General features: G+C 60.7%; 2 protein-coding genes across 4 annotated transcripts in view; one reads left to right on the forward strand and one right to left on the reverse strand.

The window, feature by feature from the left end:
- Positions 1-2,060: 2,060 nt before the first annotated feature.
- SNAPC2 (small nuclear RNA activating complex polypeptide 2) lies at positions 2,061-16,120 on the reverse strand. 3 transcript variants are annotated; one of them, XM_075918180.1, is made up of 6 exons: positions 15,986-16,120; positions 14,788-14,995; positions 13,934-14,053; positions 9,914-9,982; positions 5,898-6,141; positions 2,061-3,124 (listed from the first exon to the last, which is right to left on the reverse strand). In XM_075918180.1, the coding sequence occupies exons 2-6, from the start codon at positions 14,983-14,985 to the stop codon at positions 2,616-2,618; spliced, it is 1,140 nt and encodes a 379-aa protein (XP_075774295.1). In that variant the 5' UTR covers positions 14,986-14,995; positions 15,986-16,120; the 3' UTR covers positions 2,061-2,615. The 3 variants fall into 3 exon arrangements, with proteins under 3 accessions (XP_075774295.1, XP_075774296.1, XP_075774294.1); XM_075918181.1 differs by having other exon boundaries at positions 6,021-6,195; XM_075918179.1 differs by having other exon boundaries at positions 5,898-6,195.
- Positions 16,121-21,511: 5,391 nt separating this feature from the next.
- The window catches only part of LOC106731983 (uncharacterized), a 35,753-nt gene continuing 34,902 nt past the window's right edge, over positions 21,512-22,362 (forward strand). The window contains exon 1 of the mRNA XM_075918170.1: positions 21,512-21,525. The gene's annotated coding sequence lies outside the window, so the exon portion shown is untranslated. The remainder of the gene's footprint in view (positions 21,526-22,362) is intronic.

Raw genomic sequence — 22,362 nt, forward strand, 5'->3', positions numbered from 1 at the left:
CCACATGCGAACCCTGGAGCAGGTTTGCATGAAAGTCAGGTTGGTCCGGGGAGACCCCCAACCCTGAGCTTCCCCTCCTCCTTCTTCCCCTTTCCAGCTCCCTCCTCCCAGGTTTTCCCCACCCTCTCTCTTCCCCTCTCCCACCTCCTCTTCCCAGTCTCCCCAGAGGTTCACACCCCCCCCCCGTTTTGTTCAATAAACCCAGTTTCTATTTTTGAACATACGTGTCTTTTATTTGACATCAGGAAGGGGGGCTAGGGAGGGGTAAGTGGAAGGACATGAGGGAGGAATGGGGCACGAGCCCCCGGTGGGGAGGGCCAGGGAGGCTCTATGGGTTCCTCAGGGCCAACACTCTCCCTCAGGGCCTCCTGTATCCTGACAGCCCCGCGATGGCAGCCTGCAGCAAGTGCAGCAGGGCTGATGGCAACGACCCCACGAGAGGCACCAGCATGCCCAGGGGCAGCTCTGGCTCTATGTGTCCTAGTGCTGTGGTGTCCCGAGTGAGGGCACTCAGGGCACTCCAAGACAGGACTGCTTTGCTGTCCCTCATCGAGGGAGACAAGCAAGCGGGGAACCCTGAGAACTGTCTGTCCGGGGTGGGGGTGGGGGTAGGGTCCTTTTAAGCATGGAGCTCAGTTAGCCTCAGGCTGCAGCCCCACACTCTAAGTCCTAACCTGATACCCTGCTGGCACTGGTTCCGGCCAGCCTTAACCTCGGTTCAGGGTCCACTCAGTGTGGCTGTGCTATTTCAAAATACTTTTTGTGTATAGATGCGTTATTTTGAATTAGCTTAAATTGAACTAACTATTTCAAGTTAATTCGAAATAGTGCTGTAATGTAGACATACCCTTAGAGACTAACAAGCAATGTAGATGTTATCATGAGCTTTTGGGGGCACAATGCTCATGATACCATCTACATTTTTTGTTAAGTCGCAAAGGTGCTGTGGGACTATTTGTTGTTTAAGACTTAAAAAAAAATTCAAAAATGGGAGTTTGGTTTGTATTTCCTTGGAAAAAGCATCAAAGCAAGAAAGGTGCCTTGGGGTTCATCTGACTCCATCAACCCAAATTAATATTTGTATTCCCAAGTTTATACAGAAGCCAAACTGCTAGAAGTGGAGGAAAGATCACACAAATGTTACAAAAGCTTCAGAGGGGCATTGCTAAGGACTGAATTGGCCTAAACGAAAAGCTCTACCGATTGCACGTGAGGACTGGGCCGAAGTCACGTGAGGAACAGGAAACTGGAAATTAACAGACCAAAACCGTCATGTGGATAATTAGGCCTTGCTGGGTCTGATGGGGTGCAGGAAGCCCCATGGCAGCGAGGCAGACAACACCCCTTTCCTGCTCCCCTTACATGCATCAAGCAGCCGTGGGAGGGTCTAAGCACTCCCTCATACCTGCAAAGACACAGATATGGATATCCATGGCTCATTGTTGCAGATACAAAATTTTGTATCCCGCAGGGCTCTATCTATCTCCTCCTCCAGAGGTTGTGGTTCCACCAGGATCTAAGGCCTGATGAATCATAGGAACTGTAACCTCCCTGCCCCAGTCCAGTGTGACCAGCACTTGTAACCCCCCTACACCCAAACAGCAAGATAAAAGTCTGTTTGGCAAGGGTGATGGGCACAGCCCTCGACAGACAGGTGCTTCGCCTTAGCTGGGGCTTGGTTTCTATTAAAATGGTCTTGTCTCCTTCTGCATTTGGGAAAAAAGTGATCTGGTCTAGTCCTCTGTTGATAAACCTCTTTCCGCTCCAGTGGGCTCACAGGTGGGTGAGAGACAGAAGTTCCTGAAGAGCTAAAGCGGGTGAGGTAATATCTTGGTCTGGACCAAATTCCGTTGGCGAGGACTTGTCAGGGCCACACCATGTACCATAGACACAGCCTCTGCTGCCAAGAGCAGTTCTTTACCAGAAAGGGCCACTCTCGGCACAGAACTGCCATGCTCACCTCATGCTTGTGTGAGGAACAGGGCTTTGCTCAAAGCCGCTCACAGCCAGTTCCTTCCCTCCAGCTCCAGGAGAGAAGGGAAGATATTTACCTTGAAAAGAATGTTTTCCAGCTCTTTATTCCACATCTTAAATACATTTACAGACCAGGTTCCTCAGGCATGGCCCAGAGGTGAGGGATGACACTTTACAGCCCACACACCAAGACGATACAGTTTTATTCCACAGACACTATAGCACTGTGCATAGGAACCTGAAATACACACAGCTTGGTTCAGTCCCTGGGGAACAGCACAGCTCAGCCATCCCTCCTTTCAGAGAAAGGCTAACTTGCATTTTCACTTCACTAGCAAACCAGGACTTAGTCAACATGATCAGAGGGCTGTGAACCCAGCGCTGTCACATGCTCATCAGAGAAAGGAGTCCAGCACTACGCCCAGTGCCGAGAGGGAAGAGTGTTGCACTACAGCAAGAATGCCAGCCACTAGAAGAATGACACGTAACTCCAGGCACCGGCGTTTTCCCATTGTGCAGGCGAAAGACACTTGCAGACTGTGTCAATTCCAGGGACCCCACCGCAGCACCAGAGCAGGGACTGGTGTAAAGAATGAGCCTGAATCTCCACCTTGAGAAATCAAGACTCAGCACCAGCCTGTTCAGTCCACACTGTCCCCCTTTCGAGACAGCAGCTCCAAGGGAAGAAGGAACAAGTTCAAAGGGCAGACTCCCAGATCCTTCCAAACTTGCTTCTGAGCAGCTGCTGTAGGACCAGGGAGGGGCAGGGGCAGCTGACCATGAGAAGCTGACGGCTGGTCTGGGGATGGGTGCACACTAGGCAGGGAGGTTTCCTGTGTTCCCTGCTCAGATTCCCCTGACCTGCTGGTCCTTTCCTGGTGGTCACTTGGCTTTGCCAGTTCTGCTGGGGCCATGCAGCTCACAGACAGACTAGCAGGAGGAGGCGTCTCACAGCTGACACTGGCAGAAGGTGTCTCAGCAACCTGTTCTCCCGCACCGGCTCCTGGGTCAGACCCTTTCCTGCTCCCCTCTGGCTGCTGGGCAGTCAGTTCCTTGTAGGATCTCTGCATGTGGCTCTTCACTCCAGCATAGTCCAAGTTGCTCAGCTCTTCAGGGAGTGACATCAGCAGGTCCAGGACAACGGCAGACTCTGGAAGGAAGAGCAGACCTCGTCAGGCTGGGCTAATTTAAATCATCCATTGGTATGTAATCCTGCCTTGCCAATGTACTTTCCAGTTACTCTCCTAACAAGGAGTTGATCGGCATTGCCCAGAAACCACTCAGACATGCAGCTTTGCAGCTCACTAGAGCCTTCTCACCCAAATTGTGGCTGCGTTTTGCAAACAGGAGAGATGGTGTATTCATACCCATTTACACATTAGGAAATGATGTATTTCCTATTTACTAGAAGATTAATGTTTTACCCATGATTTCGGATCAGCTCCATTTGGATGGAAACCACGATTCGGTTAAATGCACAAACCCAACATGTTATGATTGAGTTTTTAATACATAAAAGCAACAAGCTGGATACAGAAGAAAGATAAACACCTTCTATATTTAAACCTGTGGTCGTTAAGAATATGTCTCGTGTTCCTTGTCACTCAGACTTCACAAGGAAAACAAACGCTCCTACTATTCCAACTCCCTATCAGTTTCGCCCTTTTGAATGGTCTGAATGAACTGAAAGTCTCTTTGCACCCATCCTAGGGAGAACTGCTGTCTTGTTTAGGGGCATAAGAATGGGCATACCGGGTGAGACAAATAGTATATCTAGACCAGCATTCGATTGTCCAACAGCGGCTGGTGCCGGAACAGGGCAGTTGTTGAGCGATCCACTCTCTGTTGTCCACTCCCAGCTTCCAGCAGTCAGAGGTTTAGGGACTCTCAGAGCATAAGGTTGCATCCCTGACCCCCTTGCCTATTAGCCAGCGATGGACCCATCCTCTAGGAATTTCCCTAATTCTTTTTTTAAACATACATACAATATGCTGGGGACTAATTTAGCTATAACTACTGAAGAGCGTGAACCTGGAGTCCTTGTGGATAGTTCTCTGAAAACATCCACTCCGTGTGCAGCGGCCATCAAAAAAGGCAAACAATGTTGGAAATCATTAAAAAAAGGGATAGAGAATACAAATCTATGGTACGCCCACATCTTGAATACTGTGTACAGCTGTGGTCCCCTCATCTCAAAAAAAGATATATTGGTATTGGAAAAGGTTCAGAAAAAGGCAACAAAAATGATTTGGGGTTTGGAACGGGTCCCATATGAAGAGAGATTAAAGAAACTGGGACTTTTCAGTTTAGAAAAGAGGAGATTAAGGGGGGATATGATAAAGATCTATAAAATCGTGACTGGTGTGGAAAATGTGAATAAAGAAGAATTATTTACTGCTCATAAAACAAGAACTAGGAGTCACCACATGAAATTCATAGGTAGCAGGTTTAAAAACACACAAAAGGAAGTTTTTCTTCATGCAGCGCACAGTCAACTTCTGGAAGGTGAAGGCTAGGACTTTAATAGGGTTCAAAAAGAGCTAGATTGATTCCTGGAGGACAGGTCCATCAATGCCTATTAGCCAGGATGGGTAGGAATGGTGTCCCTAGCCTCTGTTTGTCTGGAAATGGGTGACAAGGGAGGGATCACATGAGGATTACCTGTTGTGTTCCCTCCCTTTGGGGCATCTGGAATTGGCCACTGTCAGCAGACAGGATACTGGGCTGGCCCAGTCTGGCTGTTCTTATGTTCCAGGCACATCCTGTTCTCCTGGCACAACCAAACCCTTCCTCTGATCTTAACTGAAAGCAGCGTAAGTTGTATACTGAATTTAATGGGCCTAGCTCTTACCATTTAGGAAGAGTTCCTGATCAAACAGACAAACTCTCTCTATATAGTAGACTTGGCAGCAACAAGTACTGTTTGAATATTTTTGTTCTTTAAATTGTTATAAAGGATTAGAGTAAGGTTTGGCTTCAGCACAGTTTGACGATTTTAGAGAGTTATTTTTCAAGAAGAAAAGTGTGATATATTTTTAAATTGTTTCCAAAACTTGTAGCCCCCATGATCGTGTCATTCATGCCTGTGGTACGGAGGCTGTGTTTTGGCCCTGGATGCATGAACAGATGTGTGCCCTAGGTGTTGCACCTGCACTAATTCCTCAACACAACCACACAGGGGTCCCTTCGTCCCAGAGCTGAGTCAGAAGAGGACGTGGACCCTCCCTGGCTCCATCAGCCTCCCCCCATGGGAGGGTTTGACTAAGCAGCACATGGCCACGGTGCATCCATCTTGCCACAGCAATGCTCACTAAGGAAAGGGATGGGTTTGCTGCAGCTGGGCCTGGAGGACCAGTGCTCTGCATGGAATTGTGTACCACTGTCTTGCTCACCTCTGTCTGAGCACAATGCCGCTGATGACAAGGTGACCAGCACTTATCAAGCGATACACAAGTGAGAGAATGGAGAAGACAGAGGTGAACCAGGACTCCCCTCTCCCCCTGCCACAAACATCATCTCAGGGCAAGAGCGACCCTGAGTACATACACCCACCCAGCCTCGAGGGCCAACCCCCCAGAACTTTCTGCAGAATGGGCAGGAAGGTCACAAAGGGGGAAGGGGAGGCAGCTGCTAGGACAGGGCAAACACTCCCCTCCCTCCGAGAGACGAGGGAGCAGATCAGTTTCTAGACGCTGGAGGAATCTACTGATGGACAAAGAGCATGAGGCAGTTACAAGATCCCAGGGCGTACACGCAGCACCTGTGCACATCTAGCTGGTCTTGGATTCATTTCCACAGTTGAGTCGCTCCACACATCACCAGGGCTTGCTGGGTTCCCACCCTGAGCTAAGCTATCAGTGAGGGATGGTTACTACGGCCAGATAGCTCACCCCCCACGTGTCACCTGTGGGGTCCCAACTCACCGTACGGCGAGAGCTCAGGCACCTTCATGTCCTTGGAGAGCAGAGAGAAGTATTTATAGATCTTATCAAAGTCCACACTGAATGTCTCTGGTTCCCCCTGAGCACCAGTGTTAGGGGACTGACTGGCTGCTGGGGGCTCTGGACTGGCAGCTCCATTCCTCATTGCATTGGCAGGGGCCGGCAAGGCATCCCGCTGGCTCGAGGAGTCTGAATGAGCCTTTTTCTCTGCAGCTCTGGTCAGCTTCTGGGGAAGCGAATGGAGCAAAGTGACTGGCTCGGTGGCTGCGACGGTCAGTACCTGAAAAGTGGAGACTCTAAGGACAGAAGAGATGCTGCGATCGGCTAGTGTGACCCCTGCATGACACAGGCTGCAGGACTCACTGGGATTAATTCACGTTTGAACTAGTGCAGAGCTTTTCAATACCCTCCCACTCCTGATGTTAAGTGACCAGTGTTGAGACTCCACTAGGACTCTTGGTAACCTGCTGAGGCAGTTAATTACCCTCCCTGTTACAACACTGAGCATTACTTCTACTTTGCCTCTATCTAGTTAGGAGGAGGAGCTCTGGAAGCAAAGGGAATGGGGACCCCCTTTGCAGGACAGCCCATCCTTAAGGCGAGACTGGGCAGGAGAGTCACCACTATGCAGCACTGAAGAGCATGCAATGAGATACAGGGGTTTCAGATAGCCTGATGCTCCCCAGAGCAATCTCCGATATCCAGGAGGGAGAGGAGAGATGCTTGGTTAGGAGCTGTGTGACAAAGAAACATTTTTGCTCATTGCTGCAACAGAGCGATCACTGCTCAGACCCTACCTCAAGCGCTTTGCCATGACTTAGCTAAGCTGTGCAGAAAACAGGAGAGAGAGCAACACACAAGGTCAGAACAGCTGGGTTCTACTCTGAGCGCTCTATGGACCTGCTGCAAGATACCAGGCAAGTGGTTTCCACAGTATATGCCTCAGTTTCCCTGTACCAACAGGAAGGAGGAACTACTGCTCAGGCACTGTGGGTGTGACGGACCCAGCGGGGTCCGCACTGACCCAGGGCAGGGAACCAACCCCCCAGCTAGGGGAGGGCAGACGGGCGGTACAAACAGCCGGAGTAGCCCCGGCCGGGCTGAGACCTGGCGCAGGGGGACGTGCACGGCTCCGCAGCAAGGGGGGCGGGGCCAGACGCAGCAGGCGGGCTGGGAGCCCGAGGAGCGTGCCAGCAGCACAGGGCTGTGCAGCGCAGGGGGCGGAGCTCCGGGCCCCGGCCGTTACGCAACGGGGTGTGCGGACGCCGGAGCTGGCGCCCCCAGTGTCCCTGCCCGGGCTGCTTGAAAAGTGGCCGAGTGAGACAGCGGGAGCGCGCACGCTCAGGGAGGAGCCGCCGAACTTCTCCCAAAAGGACAAGCATCCCGCCTCACTGGAAGGGAAGAAAAGTGATGCCGGAGCCCCCAGGACACTGGCTGGACGGGGCCGACGGCTTGGGCGCGGTAAGTGGCCGGGAATGAGACCCCGGCAAGGCAGCGGGGAGTGGGGAGTGGAAGAAGCCCAGGGCAGAGCGCTTCTGACACCCGTGGGCAGGTGAGTTTCGGGGATTGTCCCCACCTGTCGTGGAGGGAACGTGTTAGTTGTCCCCCACTTAGGGCCCCGGGCTGGGACCCAGTGGAGAGGGCGGGCCCAGGTCCCCCACACCTCCCTCCTTTTTGTCCCCGCTGCCTCAACCTACCCAGTAACTACGTCACGCCATAACTCCTGGGGAGCCGGGTGACCTTGAACGCGAACCGAACGCTTGATATTCCATCCCCCCCTCCCCGGGGAGGACCTTTCCTAGGAACTGGCCCCTGGAAATCCCCCCTACGGGTACGTCTACACTACAGCGCTAGTTCGAACTAACTTAGTTCGAATTAGTTAATTCGAACTAAGCTAGTTCGAACTAACGCATCTAGAACTAAAAACTAGTTCGAACTAGCGTTTTGCTAGTTCGAACTAGTAAGTCCACATTGAGTGGACTCTGAACAGGGCTTAAGGATGGCCGGAAGCAGAGCCGGCAGGGCATAAAAGGAGGACTTAGAGCATGGAGATACTGTCTCAGGCTAGCCGAGGGCTGCGCTTAAAGGGTCCCGACCCCCACCCCGGACACACAGTTCTAAGGGGTGCCCCGCTTGCAAAGAAGTTCTGGCTTGGAGTGCCCTGAGTGCCCACACTGGGCACATCACACCACTCGGCCATCAGCCCGGCTGCACTTGCCGCAGGCTGCCATCTGGGGAGAGGGAGTAATTGGGGGGCTGCAGGAGAGCTTCCACCCCCAGAAGCCCGCAGAGCCAGCCCAGTCCTCCCCATCGGGGGCTCGTACCCCATTCCTCCCTCACCTCCTTCCACTTGCCCTTCCCTAGCCCCCCTTCTTATTGATGTACAAAATAAAGATAACGTTTCTTCCAACATTGACTCTGTCTTTATTGAAAAAAACTGGGGGAGACTGGGAAAAGGAGGTGGGAGAGGGGAAGAGAAAGGCTGGGAGAGGGGAGGGCAACTAACATGATCAGGGGTTGGGAACAGGTCCCAGATGAAGAGAGGCTACAGAGACTGGGACTGTTCAGCTTAGAAAAGAGGAGACGGAGGGGGGACAGGATAGAGGTCTCTAAAAGCAGGGGTTGGGTGGAGAGGGTGCATTCAGAAAAGTTCTTCCTGAGTTCCCATAAAGAAGGACTAGAGGACACCAAAGGAAAGGAATGGGTAGCAGGCTTCAAACTAGTAAGAGAAAGTTGTTCTTGACAAAGCAAATAGTTAACCTGTGGAACTCCTTGCTGCAGGAGGCTGTGAAGGCTACAACTAGAACAGAGTTTAAAGGGAAGTGAGATCAAGTCATGGAGGTTGGGTCCATGGAGTCCTATTAGCCAGAGGGTAGGAGTGGTGTCCCTGCCCAAAGTTTGTGGAAGGCTGGAGAGGGATGGCACGAGACAAATGGCTTGGTCATTGTCTTCGGTCCATCCCCTCCAGGGTCCCTAGGGTTGGCCGCTGTTGGCAGACAGGCTACTGGGCTAGATGGACCTTTGGTCTGACCCAGGACGGCCATTGTAAGCTCAGGGCTCAGGGTCGGGGGTCTCAGTGGACCCCCTTGATTTTCATGCACACCTGGTCCTGGGTGGCCAGGCTGGCAGCTCTCCTGCCCTAGACGGCCACTTTCCTGTGCCTAGTGCGGAGATCGTGGACGAGGTCCACGATGTCCGCACTAGCCCAGGAAGGTGCCCGCCTCTTGCGGTCCAGGGCAAACTCCCGGGAGCCGCCAGCCTGGTCCCGGCAAGAGGGGGTGGACTGGGGGGCATCGGGTGGGTGGCTCTGTGCCGTGCCAGGTGCAGGGTCTGCTAGCTGGGTGCTGGCAGGCTTGCACCTGGCACGGGCACCGTAGCCAGCCCGTGCCCCTTTAAGGGGTCCGGGGCCGGGAGGGGGGCATAGAGTTTCCCTGGTGTTGGCCAGAGTGGCCACCAGGGAAACCTGGGGAGGGCTAGCCTCCCACTAGTTCGAACTAAAGGGCTACACAGCCCTTAGTTCGAACTAGCTAGTTCGAACTAGGCGTTAGTCCTCGTAAAATGAGGTTTACCTAGTTCGAACTAAGCGCTCCGCTAGTTCGATTCAAATTCGAACTAGCGGAGCGCTAGTGTAGCGCCTAGGAAAGTTAGTTCGAACTAACGGACGTTAGTTCGAACTAACTTTGTAGTGTAGACATACCCTACCCTACGGGACCCCGGGACCTTAACAAGGGCGGGGCAGTGAGTCCGCCGAACCCCGGCACCGACTCGGCACCGGGCGATCGCACTCACGTAGCCCTTCCTGGGCAGTCAGACACAGACAGTGGGTCCGCTGAACCCCCCTGCCCCGTCGGAAGGGAGCACTCGCACCCGGTAAATCTGTCACAGTGGGAATGAGACCATGTAAAGACAGAATAAGGTGCTAGGACAGTCTCTGACCCTGCTGAGTTCTTGGCCCCCATGGGAACTTGTGACATCCGCTGAGCACTGATGCCCATTACCTGAGAAAAAGCTGCTGTCATGGTTTCTTCCAGCTTATCTGTCAGCTTCTCAGCAAGATCTGTCCAGACCTGAAAGGCAGATTTCTGTGAGGGCACCAGAATCAGGTTCTCATCCACCTTTGTACCGTGTAAGGAGAAGATGACAAGCCAGCAGAGGGAAGGAGAACAGGAGGGAGACAAGAACAGCTTCAGAAAGGGTGGACTCCCTGTAGCTTCAAGCCAACAGCCTGGTACTGTACCATCCAACTCCCTGTGGCCCTGGTGCTGTACAGACCAAGCAGCCCTGCCCACATGTGTGACGTAGTGGGGGTACCTGGCTGGTTTCTATGCTGCTGGCTCTGGGGTAACCCCCACTGGCTGTCGTGGGGACCACGACCCAGCAAAACAGGATGAGTCACTATGCAACCAGTGGCTAGACACCCCCCATGGAGAGGAACAAAGGAAGGTGGAATGCTGCCTTGGCTGGGGGGCAGGGCTGGAAGTTAGTGAGTTGGTTGCTGGCTGTCGGAGGGCATGGAGGAGAGCCTAGGGGAAGGGGCTGGAGTTTAGGGGCCCAGTCTCCCCCATCTCAAGGGGGCCTGAGGCATCCTAGCCCAGTTCCTGTAACCAGATTACATCTGTGCTGCGCTGTGCTGGAGGAGCAATAAACCACCCTCAATTCCACTGGCTGGTGCAGTCTGTTTGTGCCATTTCGGGGTGCAGGAGACGGGGGACCCCCAACGCGCCGTCACACTGGTGTCAGGAGCGGGATGCACTGCACCCCGTGGATGAAGCTCCCAGCGGCAAGCGACAAGGCGCAGTAGAAGCAAGAGCCCTGGAGCCAGGCGTGCTGGAGACAGAGCGAAGCGGTTCCTGGAATCGTGGGGCGCTGCAGCACTAGACTGGTGAGTCTGCACCAAGGGGACCAGCGGGCAGATGGCCTACGCCCGACTCTTGAAGGCAGAGCTGGTGGGGCTGTGCAGAGAGAGGGGCTTGCCTGTGCGGAAAGCAACCAAGGCCCAGCTGATTACCCAGCTGGAAGAGAATGACCAGCCACGGGGCCAGGATCTTGTCCCCAGGGGAAGCAGCCAGACCCCCCCTGAGAGTGTGTCAGGCTCAGAGAGGGGGAGGAGCGCTGGAACCCACAGGAGAGATGAGACAGCTTCCCCCAGGAGGCCTGCAAGCTGCAGCCCATCTAGGGCAGGGGCCAGCCAAGCAGAGCTGCGGCGGCTGGAGATCCAGCTGCGGATCAAGGAATTGGAAGTAGAGGACCGAGAGAGGGACCGCCAGGACCGAGAAAGGGATCGCCAAGATCGAGAGAGGCAGCGGCAGCATGAGCTGGCCATGGCAGAGCGGAGAACCGGCGGGGCACCGGCTGCGCCAAGTGCGGATGGGCCCCAGGGTCCCAGGACTGCCAGATGCTTGGAGAGGCCCGTGGTGGCCCAATTGAAGGACATGGGTGACATAGACGGGTTCCTCAGTGCCTTTGAGAGGGCCTGTGGACTGCAACGGGTTCCCCCAGCTGACTGGCTGCAGGAGCTCATCCCCGCACTGAGCCAGGAGGCGGCCGGAGTGCTCAGTCAGCTGGAGGACCTACAGCCCAGGGATTACAACCGAGTCAAGGAGGCCCTGCTGCACAAGTTCGGGCTGACCCCCGAGATGTACAGGAAGAAGTTCCGGGGGGTACAGAAAGGGCCACGGGAGACCTATGTGGATCTGGCCTCCCGCCTGGCGCAATACTGCCGCAAGTGGGTGTCTGGAGTCGGAGCCCAGACCGCAGAGGAGCTGCTCAAGCTGGTCATGATGGAGCAGTTCTATGAAGCGTGCCCACCCAAACTGAGGCTGTGGCTCAAGGACCGGAGACCAGAGAACCCCCAGGAGGCCGGGAGGCTGGCGGATGAGTTCACGGAGAGCCGGTCCGGGTGTGAACGGGAGTCCCGGAGAGAAAGGGAACCGCGCAGAGACCGGATCTCGGCTGAGCGACGGAGGGAGTCAACTACGGGGCGAGACCAAGGAACAGGTCGTCTGCGCCCCAGAGAACCAGCCAGGGCCTGGACAGAGACAGCCCAAAGCCTAACTTGCCAGCGCTGTGGGCAAAAAGGCCACAAGAGGGCTCAGTGCACCAGGTCCCAGGACCGGGGACTTTCCAGGGTTAACTGGCTGGGGCGGGAGGAAGGGCAGGCTGCCCCAGAGGCAGGGGCTGGCAGGCAAACCTCAGCTCAGAGAGAGGGGAAGGATGCTCAGTGCACCTCCCCTGGGAGGTCTGATTCTCAGGAGGCGGATTTCTCCGTGTACCGGGTGGGGGCAGGACGGCCCCTGCGGAGCGAGTGCCTCATACCCCTGGAGGTGGATGGTAGGAAGGTGACGGGCTTCTGGGACACGGGGGCGGAGGTGACTCTGGCCCGATCCGACATAGTGGCCCCGGAGCGGATACTACCCCACGCGCAGCTGACCCTGAAGGGCATAGACGGGTCCCCGTTTAAGGTGCCTGTAGCCAGGGTGCATCTGAAATGGGGGGCCAAGGAGGGCCTCAAGGAAGTGGGGGTGCACCCGCACTTGCCCACCGAGGTGCTGATGGGGAACGACCTAGAGGAGTGGCCCCATGAATCCCAGCGGGCTCTAGTCACTACCCGGAGCCAGAGCCAGCGGGGGGCTGACAACGTGGGTCCAGGGAAGGACTCCTGGCAGCGTCCTCAGGGTCCCATCCCAGTGGACACGGGGTCCAGCCAGGCTGGGACTCCGGACCTAGACAAAGGTGGGGAACAGGTCCCGATCCCTGCCTCAGCAGCTGAATTCCAGGCTGAGGTGCAGGCAGACCCCTCCTTGCAGAGGCTGAGGGACCAGGCTGGCCTCCGTGCAGCTCAGCCCCGGGGGAGAGGTGGCCAGGAGAGATTCCTGCGGGAGCGTGGGCTCCTGTTCCGTGAGTGGCTCCCCCCCAGGAAGGCGAGGGCATGGGGTGTCCAGCGGCAGCTGGTCGTCCCCCGAAAGTATCGCCTCAAGCTGCTGTATTTGGCCCACGATTCCCCCGTTGGGGGCCACCGGGGGATCCGGAGCACCCGGCTGAAGCTGCTCCAGCACTTCTATTGGCCGGGAATCTTTACAGCCGTGCAGCGGTACTGCCGGTCCTGTGACTCCTGCCAGAGGGACGGGAAGGCCCAAGACAGGAGGAAAGCGGCTTGGGGGTCTCTACCCCAGATAGAGGACCCTCTGGGCTTGCTGAGAGAGTTATGGGAGGGGAAGTCCTCCCTGGATGGAGCATCGGGGGTGGAAGCCGCCCTGGCTGTCCAGAGAAGGCTCGCTGGGCTCATGGCCCCGGCCCGAGAGACCCTGGCCAGAGATCAAGGCCAGTGGAAGGGTGGGTGTGACCCCCGAGGACAGGCCTGTGCCAGTCGCCCTGGAGCGGGGCGGCGAGTGGACAGAGGGAAGCCAGCTCATGTGGGGCCTCGCCACGGCCGGCCTGAGTCAAGGGGAGCACCCATGTCCCCAGGGCGGGTTCCCACGCAGAGGACCCGAACTTCCCTAGGTCACGAGCGGAGTGACCCTGCTCAGTTCGCTCTCGGAGGGGGGAGAACTGTGACGTAGTGGGGGTACCTGGCTGGTTTCTATGCTGCTGGCTCTGGGGTAACCCCCACTGGCTGTCGTGGGGACCACGACCCAGCAAAACAGGATGAGTCACTATGCAACCAGTGGCCAGACACCCCCCATGGAGAGGAACAAAGGAAGGTGGAATGCTGCCTTGGCTGGGGGGCAGGGCTGGAAGTTAGTGAGTTGGTTGCTGGCTGTCGGAGGGCATGGAGGAGAGCCTAGGGGAAGGGGCTGGAGTTTAGGGGCCCAGTCTCCCCCATCTCAAGGGGGCCTGAGGCATCCTAGCCCAGTTCCTGTAACCAGATTACATCTGTGCTGCGCTGTGCTGGAGGAGCAATAAACCACCCTCAATTCCACTGGCTGGTGCAGTCTGTTTGTGCCATTTCGGGGTGCAGGAGACGGGGGACCCCCAACGCGCCGTCACAACATGGTACCCACCCCGATTCTCACTCGTACCTCAATAGGTGCCAGGATCTCAGCTCTCTTGCGCCTCTGCTCCTCCCGGCAGCGCCGATACTCTGTCCGTATGGCCTCCCTTGCTACACGGCCCTTCAGCTGGTGGACGAAGGCCAGAATCTGCAACCACAGCAAGATTTGGGTTTAGCAGGATGCAGAGGTGACCCTACCTCACACTGGCAAGGAAAGGTGTGGCTGGGTGCTTCTATCCCAGCGGAACCATGCAGCTTGTGCTGAGTGTCCGAGCCACCTCTCCCAGAACCACTCTGGCTCCAGACAGCACGGAGTTCATGGCTTGAGCTTCCAAAAGGGCTGCACGACTAATAAAAACCCCAAACAAGCTTTAGGTCTCAAAAGCCAACACAGAAGACAGCTGCAGCTAGGCACCATGGCGACAGGAACTAAGCTATCAGGGCAGAAAATGCCAGAGCAAGAGCTGGCAGGGACCCCTCCCCCCAACTCAGGATGTTAAATTGCAAGTAATTGAATAATCGAATAGTCCACGCATATTGCTTCGATTAGTCTACAGGGTGCCTCCTCCCTAGGGCTGTTGCTACACTTCAAAGGAAAAAGCACCGCATGGAGCCTGGGGTCAGGCTCCACGCAGCATTTCAAAGTGGCAACACTCCAGCTGATTCAAGGCTCCACACGGGTTTGAACTATTCCCTCCAACCTGCCTCTGATAGAGGCTGCAAGGCGGAGTGGGGGAAGTAACTAGTTTGACAACTATCCAATAACAACTGGCCCCTCAAATCCCTATCTCCAACCAGGCAAGGGATCGGGCACCATCTCTTGGGCCTGGCCTGGCCACAGTCACCAGCATGGCTGGGACCAGTCCCTTTGTTCCCACTCACCTCAGCTGCAGTCCTACGGGGCAAATGCTCCCGCAATAGCTCTGCCTGCAGGTCCCCGGGAGGGGCCTGGGCTTTCAGAGCCCTGATCAGGCGCCTCTTCTCCCCTGCAGTCCAGGGGACCCGGGCTGGAGCGAGGCCTGCAGAGGGGCCCACGTCATAGCGGCTGGGGGCTGAGCGGGTCCGAACAGGTGGCTTCATGGCTCAAGCTCTGCATGGGGAGACAAATAAGGAGTCAGGGGTCAAAGGCCCAGACTTGCCCATCAACTCACAGAGCCCCCCCCGCCCAGCCTGTTCTCTCAGCACCATGAGTTAGAAGAGGATGTGGACCCTCCCTCAGCACAATGGCAGTCCCATTGTAGTACACAGACCTCCACTTCATCCCCCCACTCCCACCCCCAGAGCACCACTGCCCCGCCCTCCCCTCTCCCCCCAGCCCCTCCCCCCCAGGACACCTCTCCCCCGCCCTCCCCTACTCACAACCCAACCCCCCCCCCCCGGACACCTCTCCCCCGCCCTCTCTACCCACAGCCCCTCCCCCCCAGGACACCTCTCCCCCGCCCTCCCCTCTACCCACAGCCCCTCCCCCCCAGGACACCTCTCCCCCGCCCTCCCCTACTCACAACCCAACCCCCCCCCCCGGACACATCTCCCCCACCCCCTCTACCCACAGCCCCTCCCCCCCAGGACACCTCTCCCCCGCCCTCCCCTCCCCCCCAGGACACCTCTCCCCCGCCCTCCCCTCTACCCACAGCCCCTCCCCCCCAGGACACCTCTCCCCCGCCCTCCCCTCTACCCACAGCCCCTCCCCCCCAGGACACCTCTCCCCCGCCCTCCCCTCTACCCACAGCCCCTCCCCCCCAGGACACCTCTCCCCCGCCCTCCCCTCTACCCACAGCCCCTCCCCCCCAGGACACCTCTCCCCCGCCCTCCCCTCTACCCACAGCCCCTCCCCCCCAGGACACCTCTCCCCCGCCCTCCCCTACTCACAACCCAACCCCCCCCCCCCCCGGACACCTCTCCCCCGCCCTCTCTACCCACAGCCCCTCCCCCCCAGGACACCTCTCCCCCGCCCTCCCCTCTACCCACAGCCCCTCCCCCCCAGGACACCTCTCCCCCGCCCTCCCCTCTACCCACAGCCCCTCCCCCCCCCCCCACAGCCCCTCCCCCGCCCAGCTCCCGGGGTGGCAGGCCCCCACACCTAAGGACAGAACAGAACAGCACTGGCTAGTTCACGTGACCGCTCCAGCAAGACACGTGACCTCCCGGCGTCGCACACTGATGACGTCACAAACGAACCGCCGGGAAAATAGAGACGCCCGGAAGTGCGGGCTTTGCCCATCAGTCACTGCGGCCCCAGGGCACCATGGGATTTATGGTCACATTGCGCATGCGTCTCCCGTCAGGCCCAGGGACACTATGGGCTTCGGAATCATACTGCGCATGCGTCTCTCGTCAGTCCCGGGCAGTGTCTGCGCGAGATACAGTTGGGGGGGCTGGGACTCGAGTCGGGGGGGGGGGGGCGTCAAAAAACACCGGAATTCACATGGGGGCGGGGGGGGGGGAGAACCGGTCGGGGGGGGGAGTTGGCCGGGGGAGGGGGGGGGAGAACCGGTCGGGGGAGGGGGGGGGCGGGGTTGGCCGGGGGAGGAGGGGGGGGGAGAACCGGTCGGGGGGGGGGAGTTGGCCGGGGGAGGAGGGGGGGGGAGAACCGGTCGGGGGGGGAGTTGGCCGGGAGAGGGGGGGGAGAACCGGTCGGGGGGGGGCGGAGTTGGCCGGGGGAGGAGGGGGGGGGAGAACCGGTCGGGGGGGGGAGTTGGCCGGGGGGGGGGGGAGAACCGGTCGGGGGGGCGGAGTTGGCCGGGGGAGGAGGGGGGGGAACCGGTCGGGGGGGCGGAGTTGGCCGGGGGAGGAGGGGGGGGAGAACCGGTCGGGGGGGGGGAGTTGGCCGGGGGAGGAGGGGGGGAGAACCAGTCGGGGGGGGGGAGTTGGCCGGGGGGGCGGAGTTGGCCGGGGAGGAGGGGGGGGAGAACCGGTCGGGGGGGGGGAGTTGGCCGGGGGAGGAGAGGGGGGAGAACCGGTCGGGGGGCGGAGTTGGCCGGGGGAGGAGGGGGGGGAGAACCGGTCGGGGGGGCGGAGTTGGCCGGGGGAGGAGGGGGGGGAGAACCGGTCGGGGGGGGGAGTTGGCCGGGGGAGGGGGGGGGAGAACCGGTCGGGGGGGCGGAGTTGGCCGGGGGAGGAGGGAGGGGGGGGGAGAACCGGTCGGGGGGGCGGAGTTGGCCGGGGGAGGAGGGGGGGGAGAACCGGTCGGGGGGGCGGAGTTGGCCGGGGGGGGGGGAGAACCGGTCGGGGGGGCGGAGTTGGCCGGGGGAGGAGGGAGGGAGAACCGGTCGGGGGGGAGCAGAGTTGGCCAGGCATGTCAAACTCGAAACCTACTGAGGGCCACACAAACGAAAACTGATAGCTTTCAGGGCCACCAAAGAAAACGTACTTTTATCGGAAAGTCCTAATTGTTTATTATTATTAGATTATGTTTTAGGTATATTTGATAATATTTTTTCAGGTTTGTTTGAATAGAATACAGTAATTTGATGTGTAAAATTGTTATTTGCATTCATGAAGACTTTTGAGTTTAAGGTGCTTGGCCCCCCCCCCTCCCGCTATAACCCAATCCCTCTCCCCTCCCCCAGAGCCAGGCACCCTCAGCCTTCCCTCCTCCCGCTCTAACCTAATGCTTGGGCCTCAAAGCCACCACCATCTCCTCCATGCGCTGGGGCACGTGCACAGAGCGGCCGGCCGTGAGCAGTCCTGGCGCGCAGTTCAGAACCAGCAAGAGCCTCGTTTCCTTAATCAAAGAGCCGTGGATTGGCCACCCCTGTTATAAACAGTGTAACTGGGCTGCACTTAGATCATTTATAAAGATGTAGTTGCGGGCCACAAAAAAATTCTGTTGGGCCACATGTTTGACATGACTGCTGTAAGGGCTACGGTTGGGAACCCAAGGATATTAGCCTACTTGCTAGAGGACACTAGAGCCTGCAGCAGGGTGGGAGGGTTGCCCTGGGCCTAGAGAACTGAGGGGGGAGTATCAGAGGGGTAGCCGTGTTAGTCTGAATCTGCAAAAGCGAGGAGGAGTCCTGTGGCACCTTATAGACTAACTGAAGTGTAGGAGCATAAGCTTTCGTGGGCAAAGACCACGAAGTGCATCTGACGAGGTGGGTCTTTGCCCACGAAAGCTTATGCTCCTACACTTCAGTTAGTCTATAAGGTGCCACAGGACTCCTCGCCGCTTTTGAGGGGGGAGGTTGTCCAAGATTCCCCCCCCACCGAGCAAGGCTGGATTCAGACCGTTAGAGGCCCTACACACTGAAAAGATTATGGTGCCCCCCATACGTAATTCAAAATAAAAACAATACTAAACCGTAAAATCTCACTTTTTTTGGTGCCCCTGCTTTGCTGCTGCCCTAAGCACATGCTTAATCTGCCTATTGGGTAATCCAGCCCTGCCACTGAGTCCAAGGGCACATGAGGGTCCCATCTTGGCGTTGCTGTGCAACCTGCCTGCTGAGTCCAGGGATCAGGTGCTGAATGCTGGTTAACCTGTGCTCTCACATGTGCTGTGGTGTGTGTGTCTGTGTCAGGGTCCTGGGCCCCCTCCCTGTAGGTTAACCTGTGCTCTCACATGTGCTGTGGTGTGTGTGTCTCTGTGTCAGGGTCCTGGGCCCCCTCCCTGTATCCTAAGACGCCAAGACTCACTAGCACACTCAGCAACTGGTCCCAGCCTTGCAGGCAGCCCTGCCTCCTCCATTGTCCAGCTTCCCAGGCAAAAGGGGCCCCTGTTTGCGCTTCTCTCCCAGGCCCAGGTTACAAGAGAGCCTGGGCCATTGTGAATATGCTGGGTTAGGGCAGCCTCCTTCAGTGGGAGTCAGGCCCACAATTCCCATCCGGACACGGGTGCAGTACCCAGGGAAGCTGAGGCACACACACCAAGTTAAGAACAGTACAGGGCAGTAGAAATCAACCAAGAGAACACAATCCCCTGCCCCCCAATGAGCCTGCCCCAGAGTAAGGGGCAAACCTGCTAGCGCCGGGCAGGGAGCCGGGCAGGGAGGTGCTGGCGCTTGCCAGGCGCAGGAGCCCAGATGAGAGTCCCTGCCGGCCTTACAGCGACCGGTGATCTGGCTCTGCAGAGGCGGCGTGGTCAGTAGGGACCAGTCACTGGCATCCCCCCCGCAGGCCCCGCACGGAGCGAGGGGAGGGAAGCGCTAGGACCCAGCGGGGCTGCGGGCGCGGCCCGCACGGAGCGAGGGGGAAGTGCTAGGACCCAGCGGGGCTGGGGGCGGGGCCCGCACGGAGCGAGGGGGAAGCGCTAGGACCCAGCGGGGCTGCGGGCGGGGCCCGCACGGAGCGAGGGGGCAGCGCTAGGACCCAGCGGGGCTAGGGGCGGGGCCCGCACGGAGCGAGGGGGAAGCGCTAGGACCCAGCGGGGCTGGGGGCGGGGCCCGCACGGAGCGAGGGGGAAGCGCTAGGACCCAGCGGGGCTGGGGGCGGGGCCCGCACGGAGCAAGGGGGAAGCGCTAGGACCCAGCGGGGCTGGGGGCGGGGCCCGCACGGAGCGAGGGGGGGGGAGGCGCTAGGACCCAGCGGGGCTGGGGGCGGGGCCCGCACGGAGCGAGGGGGAAGCGCTAGGACCCAGCGGGGCTGGGGGCGGGGCCCGCACGGAGCGAGGGGGGGGAGGCGCTAGGACCCAGCGGGGCTGGGAGCGGGGCCCGCACGGAGCAGGGGGAGGGAAGCGCTAGGACCCAGCGGGGCTGGGGGCGGGGCCCGCACGGAGCGAGGGGGGAAGCGCTAGGACCCAGCGGAGCTGGGGGCGGGGCCCGCACGGAGCGAGGGGGCAGCGCTAGGACCCAGCGGGGCTGGAGGCGGGGCCCGCACGGAGCGAGGGGGAAGCGCTAGGACCCAGCGGGGCTGGGGGCGGGGACCGCACGGAGCGAGGGGGGAAGCGCTAGGACCCAGCGGGGCTGGGGGCGGGGCCCGCACGGAGCGGGGGGAGGGAAGCGCTAGGACCCAGCGGGGCTGGGAGCGGGGCCCGCACGGAGCGGGGGGGGAAGCGCTAGGACCCAGCGGGGCTGGGAGCGGGACACGCACGGAGCGGGGGGAGGGAAGAGCTAGGACCCAGCGGGGCTGGGAGCGGGGCCCGCACGGAGCGGGGGGGGGGAAGCGCTAGGACCCAGCGGGGCTGGGGGCGAGGCCCACACGGAGCGGGGGGAGGGAAGCGCTAGGACCCAGCGGGGCTGGGAGCGGGGCCCGCACGGAGCGGGGGGGGGAAGCGCTAGGACCCAGCGGGGCTGGGAGCGGGGCCCGCACGGAGCGGGGGGGAGGGAAGCGCTAGGACCCAGCGGGGCTGGGAGCGGGGCCCGCACGGAGCGGGGGGGGAAGCGCTAGGACCCAGCGGGGCTTGGAGCGGGACCCGCACGGAGCGGGGGGAGGGAAGCGCTAGGACCCAGCGGGGCTGGGAGCGGGGCCCGCACGGAGCGGGGGGGGGGAAGCGCTAGGACCCAGCGGGGCTGGGAGCGGGGCCCGCACGGAGCGGGGGGAGGGAAGCGCTAGGACCCAGCGGGGCTGGGAGCGGGGCCCGCACGGAGCGGGGGGGGGAAGCGCTAGGACCCAGCGGGGCTGGGAGCGGGGCCCGCACGGAGCGGGGGGAGGGAAGCGCTAGGACCCAGCGGGGCTGGGAGCGGGGCCCGCACGGAGCGGGGGGGGGAAGCGCTAGGACCCAGCGGGGCTGGGAGCGGGGCCCGCACGGAGCGGGGGGAGGGAAGCGCTAGGACCCAGCGGGGCTGGGAGCGGGGCCCGCACGGAGCGGGGGGGGGGAAGCGCTAGGACCCAGCGGGGCTGGGAGCGGGGCCCGCACGGAGCGGGGGGGGAAGCGCTAGGACCCAGCGGGGCTGGGAGCGGGGCCCGCACGGAGCGGGGGGGAGGGAAGCGCTAGGACCCAGCGGGGCTGGGAGCGGGGCCCGCACGGAGCGGGGGGGGGGAAGCGCTAGGACCCAGCGGGGCTGGGAGCGGGACCCGCACGGAGCGGGGGGGGGGAAGCGCTAGGACCCAGCGGGGCTGGGAGCGGGGCCCGCACGGAGCGGGGGGAGGGAAGCGCTAGGACCCAGCGGGGCTGGGAGCGTGGCCCGCACGGAGCGGGGGGGGGAAGCGCTAGGACCCAGCGGGGCTGGGAGCGGGGCCCGCACGGAGCGGGGGGAGGGAAGCGCTAGGACCCAGCGGGGCTGGGAGCGGGGCCCGCACGGAGCGGGGGGAGGGAGGCGCTAGGACCCAGCGGGGCTGGGGGCGGGGCCTGGCTCAGCTCCGCGCAAGAAGCGGCTCGGAGGCGCCCCCGGCCCTGGACAGAGCCCGGCGGGGGGATCCCCAGCAGGGCCGGTCCCGCTGCTCCCTCCGCGCCCCCCGCCCGGCCAGGAGCCCCCCCTCCCAGGGCAGCGCTGGGGCGGGTAAGAGAGACCCCCCCCCTCCCAGGGCAGCGCTGGGGCGGGTAAGAGAGGACCCCCCCCTCCCAGGGCAGCGCTGGGGCAGGTAAGAGAGACCCCCCCTCCCAGGGCAGCGCTGGGGCGGGTAAGAGAGACCCCCCCCCCTCCCAGGGCAGCGCTGGGGCGGGTAAGAGAGACCCCCCCTCCCAGGGCAGCGCTGGGGCGGGTAAGAGAGACCCCCCCCCCTCCCAGGGCAGCGCTGGGGCAGGTAAGAGAGACCCCCCCCCTCCCAGGGCAGCGCTGGGGCGGGTAAGAGAGACCCCCCCCCCTCCCAGGGCAGCGCTGGGGCGGGTAAGAGAGACCCCCCCCCTCCCAGGGCAGCGCTGGGGCGGGTAAGAGAGACCCCCCCCCTCCCAGGGCAGCGCTGGGGCGGGTAAGAGAGACCCCCCCCTCCCAGGGCAGCGCTGGGGCGGGTAAGAGAGACCCCCCCCTCCCAGGGCAGCGCTGGGGCGGGTAAGAGAGACCCCCCCCTCCCAGGGCAGCGCTGGGGCGGGTAAGAGAGACCCCCCCCCCTCCCAGGGCAGCGCTGGGGCGGGTAAGAGAGACCCCCCCCCCTCCCAGGGCAGCGCTGGGGCGGGTAAGAGAGACCCCCCCCCTCCCAGGGCAGCGCTGGGGCGGGTAAGAGAGACCCCCCCCTCCCAGGGCAGCGCTGGGGCGGGTAAGAGAGACCCCCCCCCTCCCAGGGCAGCGCTGGGGCGGGTAAGAGAGACCCCCCCCCTCCCAGGGCAGCGCTGGGGCGGGTAAGAGAGACCCCCCCCCTCCCAGGGCAGCGCTGGGGCGGGTAAGAGAGACCCCCCCCTCCCAGGGCAGCGCTGGGGCGGGTAAGAGAGACCCCCCCTCCTCCCAGGGCAGCGCTGGGGCGGGTAAGAGAGACCCCCCCCCCTCCCAGGGCAGCGCTGGGGCGGGTAAGAGAGACCCCCCCCTCCCAGGGCAGCGCTGGGGCGGGTAAGAGAGACCCCCCCCTCCCAGGGCAGCGCTGGGGCGGGTAAGAGAGACCCCCCCCCCCTCCCAGGGCAGCGCTGGGGCGGGTAAGAGAGGAGACCCC

The sequence above is a fragment of the Pelodiscus sinensis genome, unplaced genomic scaffold (assembly GCF_049634645.1).
Source record: "Pelodiscus sinensis isolate JC-2024 unplaced genomic scaffold, ASM4963464v1 ctg48, whole genome shotgun sequence".
Taxonomy (NCBI): Eukaryota; Metazoa; Chordata; order Testudines; family Trionychidae; genus Pelodiscus; species Pelodiscus sinensis.